At 41.3% G+C, this 10377-nt stretch overlaps 2 gene segments (V, D, J or C); both read left to right on the top strand.

The window, feature by feature from the left end:
* Nucleotides 1–1589: 1589 nt before the first annotated feature.
* LOC117528571 lies at nt 1590–8518 on the top strand (the record flags this gene model as incomplete). The annotated part of the segment is given in 3 exon segments: nt 1590–1679; nt 6575–6866; nt 8500–8518. Coding segments are annotated over 3 exon segments (360 nt in total), but the record flags the coding sequence as incomplete, so codon positions are not given.
* LOC117528573 lies at nt 3785–4356 on the top strand. The segment is given in 2 exon segments: nt 3785–3926; nt 4027–4356. Coding segments are annotated over 2 exon segments (345 nt in total).
* Nucleotides 8519–10377: the final 1859 nt, after the last annotated feature.

Raw genomic sequence — 10377 nt, 5'->3', positions numbered from 1 at the left:
ACGACAAAAATGGATCTGTTAAAGTGGTCTCTGAACGCAATTGACACTATTTTTTCTACAAGATCTTCGGGAGCGGAGGACCTGACCTGTCCTGCTGGGACGCATGTGATGGGTTACGTGATGGACTCGTGGAGGAGATGGCAGGTCATGTGCCTTTACATGCTTTCTGTGGAGGACGTTGAAGATGTGTACATATTCGGCTTGGTGGTGACCGGCTTTCTGATGTGTGGAGCGGGGCACTTGCTGGTTTACCAGAAAATCAAGAAAGTGGAAGCAGCTTTGATTGGTCGTTCCAAGCTGCCCTATATAATTGATTCGATTGGGAAGGCAGTGGCTGCGCAGTCGGCGGGGGTTAACCGCGCATTGGATGACATCTCTGGGAAGATTGCAGCCCTGGAAACCCGCTTTGACCGTCTGTGAAGACCACATTCTACATTTCAGATGCATTGGGAGCCACTCTGTTCTCAGAACTGTGGAATCTTTCAGGCGTCTGTTAATCTGGCTATTCATTTGGCTTCCCCAAATACAGCTGCACTTCAAGATCGCTGTGATAAGATACCTCCTCAGAAGAACAACACTCTTATGCCTCGCTCCCTGGTCTTCCCCCCTCCCCTCAGCTTCTCCAGCCCTGACGTGAACTGTGGACTGTCCAGGACTTTCTCAGCCTGCGCAGGGCTGTTCCCTTCCCCCCCCCCAGACTGTCGAACAAGGCCGTCGACGGCGCCGAAACTGGCTGCCTTCCGGAGTGTTCTGATAAACTGGTCCTTTCAAATCTCGGTTGTCGTCCTGTGTCCTTGTTTTGTCTCTGTGATTATTGTTTTTTTTGTGTTGATGGGATTTTTTTTTTCCTCATTGCCGCTGTGTAATGCAGCGGCTATGAGGGTTTTTTTTTCTTCTCCTTTTCCCTCGTGTTTTGCTTCATATATATGTTTTATGTACCGGGCCGGCCTATGTGTTGTGTGTTATGTGTGTTGTTTGTTATGGGTCGGTGTTGGTTTGCTCAGCCCTGCTGTTGACCAAGGCAGGGATGTACATCTGGAGCTGGTCCCCGGGCGCCTAATGGCGACCTCTGCTCCTACTGGCAAATAGGATGGGTTAAATGCAGTAGCCACATTTCATTGTGCAGGAAAGTTCTTCTGTTCTGTGCATATGACAATAAAATTTCCTTGATCCTTGATCCTTGAAAAACTCCTGTAACAGTGGAATGTGCCGAAAAAGTCTTGATGTCCACGTCTTCTGCCATTTCAGTTGAGTTTTAGTCTTTCACCTGTTTAATTTTTGTTGCACATTCTCACTGAAAACATGCTTCTTTTTTAAACTATTTGAATCAAACAAAACTAATTTTCTGTCTATGTCGTAAAATAAAGATTAATCTTGCAAAAATGCTCTAACTTCAGCACAAATTTTAAATTTACATTCAACAATAAATTTACATTAAAATTTATTTTGCTCATGTCACAGCTCATAACTCTACCATATTCCAAGTGATCCCCCCCACCCCATCTTGCCAAAGAAGAATAAAAGTTTATCATGTCATCATTGATCATGAGGAGGAGTCAATGCAAATCTTCCATGTCTACAAATGTGAGAGCAGAGATGATGCCAGAGGACAGTGGACAGACAGTTTGACATGATGGACTACAGGACAGGACTGCTGCTTTTAACTGTCTGCTGGACAGGTCAACATTTTCACTCCTTATAAGCAGCAAATTTATCAGATTTAACATTCAGGAACAGAAATTGGTTCCCTCATATTTCGAACCTGTTTCAGCACACTGTCAGAACTTAAATGAGATACTTTTCTCACCAGTTTTGCTGGAGCTCGGTTTACAATCTGCATCAGAGGAATCAGAGTTAGGGGGAGCAGCGGCGGCCAAATCGACACCATGCTTTCTGTTCAAGTGAGTCTGTAAATTTGTCGTACCACCAGTGTAAGGTTTAGCAGCATGGCATTCTTTAGGGCCCATTCACACATAGTGCGAAGTTTGGACAACATGCACACTTAGTGAAGCAGAAGCAGCTGTGGTGATCTGTCATTCTGGACATTCCAGCTACACAACACCTACTGTGTTTGGACAGTTATGGACTAACAACTGTCCACTGTGAGGTGTGTGTGTCTGATTGCTGTATTTACATGGACATAAATAAAAACATATTTTGCCGTGGTGGCGACAAGCTGCAGCAAGCAAGCACGTACATGGAGTGGACACTGACAGCCCCCCAGGTTGAAATGGACCATAAGATCAGAACACACAGCAGGTGACCTGACCATCACGTCACCCTCGTGAGCTCTGTTCCACATGATGCGGTGTCTGTGCTGTGGTGCACCGTCCACAAGACACGCATTTCGGGTAGAAAAAGTGCACAGCCGACTGGACGCACCTGACCAGTAGATGTGGACATCAGAGCACACTGCTTCTCATTCATGTCATTTCATGACTGTATGTCTGTGACCATGGGTCATCACCAGAGGAACAGACGGATCATATTTATATTGCTAGCTTGATAAATTCGGTGTTTTAATATGGTGTGTGATTTAAATTTTTTTTGTAATACTTCCATGTCCTTCCTAATATGAGGCAGCTTCCCGCAGCTTTCACAGAAGAGCTCTGTAGCTCAGTAGTAAAGTCTATGACTGGGAGTCAGAGGTTTTGAAAGGTGTAAGTTCACATCCTGGGTGGTTTGTTGTTGTTGTTTGTGTGTGTGTGTGTGTGTGTTTTTAATTGTTTCACACGTAAGAACTGGTTTTTATTTCTTCCACATAAGCAGCACCATGTGCTGCACCTGGCAGTGTTCCTGCTCGATGGACACCGGTGCGTGCATCAACTCTCGCACCAGGTTCGTGCATGCCTGCCCGTCGCCCTGATGTTTTATGCGCTAATTTTGAACTGTTTCACGCTGTTTCACCATTTTCGTCCAAACGGCGTCCAATCTTTGCACTAGGTGTGAAAGGGCCGGTACAAACGACCTGCGTCTTGTCAAATTTCCCAGCTTTTTTTAAGAAACCAATGTATCTCCAAAGTCCTGATTTAAATGTTTTAAGTACGTCAAAAATCCCTTCCAACTGCTTGCTGCTGTTCTTGCAGACCTCCATGTTGAAATAGATTTGTTGCGGTAGAAACGTGCTTTCTGGCTTCGGACCGTGTTCAAAACAAAACGTGAAGCAGTGACGTACATTCAATGTGCTTTGCAAAAAAAACAAAAAAACAAACTGATGCAAGCATGCAGGGAAAGGTGCATCACAATTTCACCTGTCAATTCAATCGAAGCACACTGAATGAATCGATGCACTCACACCGCGTGCGTTTGTATCTTGATACTGATTTGTATCGATTAATCTCCACATGCCTTTTGTCCAACAAACATTTTCTGACTTAATAAAAATAAAATGTAAATGTATATCATATCAATATAAATATTTATTGTGCTTAACCAGTTGGGGGTATCAGAAGATTATAAATATGGTGATAAGCAGGACAGTTGGACAATAACCTGAAACACTTTAAACACACACTGAAAGAAACACAAGAAAACGTGTTTTTATAGAATGATCTCTCTCTCTCTCTCTCTCTCGTTAACACACACGAGTTGGCTTAAAAGCATTTAAATCAGACATGTAAAGAACGAGTTCACAAAGTTAATTTCATCTGAAGAAGTTGACTGTTTTCATTCATGTGTCACTTGTCAAATTTGAATTTTAATCAACAAAAATGTGATAATTTTTCACACACAGCCAATAACTCACAGCTCCAGTGTGTTATATCCAGCTGTTGGTGTTGGACAGTTGCAGTTCCTGTTTTATGCAAAGTGAACTTCCTCACAGTCGGTCACACCGTAAATACTCGTTCTGCTGCTGTCACCTGATCAGATCAGCTTCAACATCAACATGTTGCGTGTCGCTGTGCTGCTGCTGGCCGCTGGATCCTGTGAGTGTCTCTGAGACAGACAACCTCACATGACCACACTGACTCTTCACTGTTTTCACGCTCACTGTGCAACAATATTCCACATTTTTTTCCTCCACAGGTGTGAAGTGTGAACAGCTGACGCAGCCGACCTCTGTGACTGTGCAGCCAGGTCACCGTCTGTCCATCACCTGTCAGGTGTCTTATTCTGTCTCCAGCTACTGGACAGCTTGGATCAGACAGCCTGCAGGGAAAGGACTGGAGTGGATTGGAGAGAAATATACAGGAGGCACACACATAAAAGATTCCCTGAAAAACAAGTTCAGTTTGGATCTGGACTCATCCAGAAACACAGCGACTCTAAACGGAGACAATATGCAGCCTGAAGACACTGCTGTGTATTACTGTGCCAGAGACACACAGTAACACAACCCATCAGTAGACCTGAACACAAAGTCATCAGTGACTGTAACAAGACGTTACCAGAGGAGGCGCTGTTTAACCACTAATAATTTTAATCACAGCTCACCAAAAAGGAAAATTTGTTTTGTACAACACTCACTCATCTTCAACCACTTACTCCAACTGAGGGTCACAGGCGGACTGGAGCCTATCCCAGCAGTCATAGGGCGTGAGGTGGGGTTCACTCTGGACAGAACGTCTGTCTGTCACAGGGCCACATATAGACAAACAAAGACATTCACACACACACGCCTACAGACAATTTATAGTTTCCAGTCCATCTAACCTGCATATCTTTGGATGTGGAGGAAGCCAGAGCACCCAGAGGGAACCCACACAAACTTGGAGAGAACGCGTAAACTCCACCATGAATGGGCCCGGGTGGGAACTGAGGTCATGACCTTCTTGCTGTGAGGTAACAGTGCTAACCATCAAGCCACCGTATTGCCCTTTCATGCAGCACTGAATATGAAAAACAAATAAATAAGCAAACGGGATAAAAATGTTTTTCAATGAATAATTAATTACTTCATTGTCACCATTCTTGTTGTTTTTACCTCATAATTCCATAACATTTAGTCATAGACAGTCCAAACCTTTTTGGAATATTTATGATTAGATAAATATTGTGGTTTATTTTTCAATATTACCGGAGAATTTTTAAATTCTGACCTCTGTGTAATTCTAATTCTTCAACTAACCCCTACCTGGCCACCTACTGAAACCTCAAGTGGCCATTTTTTTAATTCAAAAGAATAATGTCTAATGAATATTTGTGCCAAATTTGCTTGTATCACCATTTGAAGGATTGTTTTTCTGGTGCACTATTATAGGATGATGGAATAGTCTGTCTTTCTATTGCGCACACGCACACACACGCACGCACGCACGCACGCACGCACGCACGCACACACACACACACACACACACACAGTTGACTTAAAAGCATTTCTATCTGACATGTTGAGTTCATTCCAACAGAAGAAGCTGATTGTCTTCACTGGTGTCTCGTGTGGACAGTTTCTCCCTGAAACACAGAAAGAAGAAGAGTACAGAAATCTTTAAAAGCCAATATATCACTGTCATTACAAACTATCTTGCTAATTAAGAAAAAAAATTGTTTTCATGTGTTGGTTCTGACTGAAATGTCTTTGAAACCATCTTTATATCTTCATGTTTGTCAAAGTAACTTTTGGTCTTTTTTTGCTTTTTAATTTTTATTGTGTATTCTCACTGAAAACATGCTTCTTTTTACTATTTGAAAAAACAAATATAATTTTCTGTCTAACATGCAGTCAAAAAAATTCACCCTGTGAAAATCCTCCAAATTCAGCACAATTCTTTTTAAATCACATTGAAAATATTCATTCATTCATTCATCTTCTACCGCTTAGTCCAATTAAGGGTCACGGGGGGCTGGAGCCTATTCCAGCAGTCATAGAGTGTGAGGCAGGGTACACCCAGGACAGGACGCCAGTCTGTCGCAGGGCCACAAATAGACAAACAAACATACACCCACACACACACCTACGGACAATTTTAAAGATTCCAATCCACCTAACCCGCATGTCTTTGGATGTGGGAGGAAACCGGAGCACCCGGAGGAAACTCACGCAAACATGGGGTGAACATGCAAACTCCACACAGCAAGGCCACAGGAATTGAACCCACGACCTTCTCGCTGTGAGGTAACAGTGCTAACCACTAAGCCACTGTGCTGCCAATAAATAATAATAAATGATAAATTATATGATAATAAAATAATAAATTTAATGTAACAGAATTTAATATAGTATTTTTTTTTGGCTTGTGTCACAACTTTTTAACTCTGTCATCCATTCATTTTTTATACCTGCTCATACGGGGTGAGGTGGGGTTCCCCCGCGACAGCACGTCTGTCTGTCACAAGGATAACTCTATCATACCCAAATTAAAAACTGACTAAACAATAAAATTGAACATTCATCAAGTCTGCTATAATTGTGAGGAGGAGTCAATGCAAAACTTCCTCGTCTACAAATGTGAGAGCAGAGACGATGACAGAGGACAGTGGACACACAGTTTGACATGATGGACTACAGGACAGGACTGTTACTTCTAACTGTCTGCTGGACAGGTTTACACCTTCACTGGATCTGAATATTTCTTAACATTTATTCACTTTGCGCATGTTGAAGTTTTTTTTATTCTTTATTTTCTGTTGACAGGTGTTGATGGTCAGACTCTGACACAGTCTGAAGCAGTGGTTAAAAATCCTGGACAATCTCACAAACTGACTTGTACAGTTTCTGGAACCTCTCTCACCTACATGGCCTGGATCAGACAGGCTCCTGGAAAAGGACTGGAGTGGATCGCTTATATCTACAGCGATAGCAGCACTTATTATCCTCAGTCAGTCCAGAACCGGTTCATCATCTCCAGAGACGACAGCAGACAGCAGCTGTATCTGCAGATGAACAGCCTGAAAGCTGAAGATTCTGCTGTTTATTATTGTGCCAGATACACACAGTAACTGGAGTTTGTTGAGCAGCTGCACAAAAACACACAGAGTGAAACTTTACTGCACCAACAAACTACAAACTCTCACATAATCAATGTCTCAGCTTTATTTAGTACAAAAATATTATATTATTGTTCAGTGAAAACTCTACACTTTCAGAGCATGTGGTTATTCAACCAAAATTCCAAATTTCTACATGAATGTTAAAAATATGTTCCTAATTCAAGCTCAGCGATTCACTGTTTTGTTTATGAAGCATTTGGAATTTTTTGTACATTTTCTTCCAGTGTTTTCTTCCATTCAGACTCTAGTGTTAGTTTTTATCCACTTTTGTGACTTTAATTCACTTTTGTCAAAATTATTTTGTTGGCTGGAATGATGTGAAATTATTTTTTTATCTTTCTTCAGGGAACAATTGCAGACAAAATGTGTCAGTCGGTTATAACTGAACGTTGATCACCCAAATATTCAGACAGTTTGAGAAGCTTTGTTTTAGAAGAATGGTATTGTTTTCTGTTCTAATATGTATTGATTAAGTCAATGAATATGTTTGTGTTGTTCAAAACACAAAATTATTTGAACTTTATCATAAAAATTCTTTGTGGTAATGTAAGAGTGAATCACACAGTAAAATTAAGGTTTAACACACAACTGTAGGATGAGAGTGAAACAGTTTCACAGAGAAAAAAAAATTAACTGTAAAAAAACTAAATAAATAAAACAACTTGACACTAAACTGTATTTTGCAGGTGTTGGCAGTGACAGACTGTTAGAATGAATAAAGTTTGTTAATGTTTAAACCTTCAGAAAACACCACACGTGTCTCCAAATGTCCCCCAGACACCCAAAGATTTAACACACAGGTTTAATATAAAGTGTGTCACAGTCCAAAATAAACAGAACAAACTTGTGTAGTAGAGAAGCTTGAATCTTCGACTGGACTGGGTTGCTTCACGTGCAACCCAGTCCAGTCGAAGATTCAAGCTTCTCTACTATGGAAACCACCTGGACAACTGAGAGCCTATACAGAAACAAACGTGTGTGTTTCTGTTTTCAGACGTGATTATTCCACATCAGGTCCCATCTTATATAATCAGGTCCCATCTTATCTTAGGGACCTCATAGTACCATATCACCCCAATAGAGCGCTTCGCTCTCAGACTGCAGGCTTACTTGTAGTTCCTAGGGTTTGTAAGAGTAGAATGGGAGGCAGAGCCTTCAGCTTTCAGGCTCCTCTCCTGTGGAACCAGCTCCCAATTCAGATCAGGGAGACAGACACCCTCTCTACTTTTAAGATTAGGCTTAAAACTTTCCTTTTTGCTAAAGCTTATAGTTAGGGCTGGATTAGGTGACCCTGAACCATCCCTTAGTTATGCTGCTATAGACGTAAACTGTGGGGGGTTCCCATGATGCATTGTTTCTTTCTCTTTTTGCTCTGTATGCACCACTCTGCATTTAATCATTAGTGATCGATCTCTGCTCCCCTCCACAGCATGTCTTTTTCCTGGTTCTCTTCCTCAGCCCCAACCAGTCCCAGCAGAAGACTGCCCCTCCCTGAGCCTGGTTCTGCTGGAGGTTTCTTCCTGTTAAGAGGGAGTTTTTCCTTCCCACTGTAGCCAAGTGCTTGCTCACAGGGGGTTGTTTTGACTGTTGGGGTTTTTTACATAATTATTGTATGGCCTTGCCTTACAATATAAAGCGCCTTGGGGCAACTGTTTGTTGTGATTTGGCGCTATATAAAAAAATTGATTGATTGATTGATTGATTGATAATCACTGCTCACGTTTGTCGAGCTGCCACAGAGGATTCAGGACAGATCCACGTCTGGATTGGACACAAGTTTGACCTCAGATGTCCTTGAAGGACTCGAACACTGGACTTTATTGATGTGACACAAGAGTGCAAACTACTGCTTCACTTTATTTAGTGGTTTTGAAAAACAAGGAAAGAAACAAGAAAACAAACATATAACTACAATAATTAAAACCAAAAAAACTGCTTCCATCATTGAAAATAATTGTCCAGCAAACATCTTCCTAGTTAATGGAAAAAAGTAAATGTGCATCTGTCGATATACAAATATATAATGTAGATAACCAGTAGGGGGCAACAGAAGACCATAAATATGGTGACAAGCAGGTCAGTTTGACAATATCATGAAACACATTAAACACACTGAAAGAAACCCAAGAAAACATCTGTTTTTATAGAAAGATGGAATAGTCTCTCTCTCTCTCTCTCTCTCTCTCTCTCTCTCTCTCTCTCTCTCTCTCTCTCTCTCTCTGTCACACAGAAACTCAGTTGTCTCTATATTGTTCCAGTTGACTTTTGGTCTTTTACCTGTTTAATTTTTGTTGTACATTCTCACTGAAAACATTCTTCTTTTGAACTATTTCAATCAAACAAATGTAATTTTCTGTCTGATATGTCGGAAAATAAAAATTCATCGTCTGAAAATGCTCCAACTTCAGCACAAATTTTAAATGTACATTCAACAATAAATTGACATTAAAATTAATTTTGCTCATGTCGCAGCTCGTAACTCTACCATATTCCAAGTGATCCCCCCACCCCATCACCCCACAAAAGAATAAAAGTTCATCATGTCATCATTGATGGTGAGGAGGAGTCAATGCAAAACTTCCACGTCTTCAAATGTGAGCGCAGAGACGATGCCAGAGGACAGTGGACACATAGTTTGACGTGATAAAATATTACATTATTGTTAAATGAACATTATACTTCTTCCCCAACATGTTTTTTTTTCCAATCAAATTTCCAAGAGAAAATGTCAAATTTCAAGAAAAGATACATGTATGTTAAAAATCTGTTTGTTTTTTTTTTTTTTTTTTTTTTTAATTCCATCTCAGACCTTCATTGTTTTGTTCATGATGGTTTTGGAAAATTATCACAATTTTCTTCCAGTGTCTGATCCGTCCCCAGAGGAAATTTATTTCCTTTTATCCAGTTTTGTGACTTTTAGTCACTTTCATCAAATATATTTTGTTGAATGTGATGAAGTGAAATTTTTGTGATTTTTTTTTCAGGGACATTCGTGAAAAGTCGAACCGCATCCAAACGCCTCGTGCAGCAGTTGACACAATTGTTCAGCCACAGCACATGCACACCACAGTCGCACTTGCGTTGGAAACGGAATCGATGAGGTTGTACCGCCATCTGACAACATTCGTACGGGAAGTTCTACGCAAGTCGGATCATTTGGACTGCAGTCGAGGGGCTGTATGAAATGTTCCACCACGTCAAATCCTGGCTGAAAGTTGCGATTGAGCCAGCCTTCACACTACAGGGCGAATGGCGCCCAAATGGTCAGTCGACCCACACTTGACCAATGTCCACGTGCAATCCAAAGTCCTCCAACAGCATTTGCAGTGCACTTAGAACAACTGGGCCTATTCACACAGCCAGCTCAAATATAATGCACATGACAGCACAATCGTGGTGCCCAAAGCTTGTAGGGAGGATGAGGTGCTGTCTCACCACAGCCTGACT

Source organism: Thalassophryne amazonica, chromosome 16 (genome assembly GCF_902500255.1).
Source record: "Thalassophryne amazonica chromosome 16, fThaAma1.1, whole genome shotgun sequence".
NCBI classification, from domain to species: domain Eukaryota; kingdom Metazoa; phylum Chordata; class Actinopteri; order Batrachoidiformes; family Batrachoididae; genus Thalassophryne; species Thalassophryne amazonica.
The sequence above is the reverse complement of the archived record's forward strand: the minus strand, read 5'-3'. Positions and strand labels throughout refer to the sequence as shown.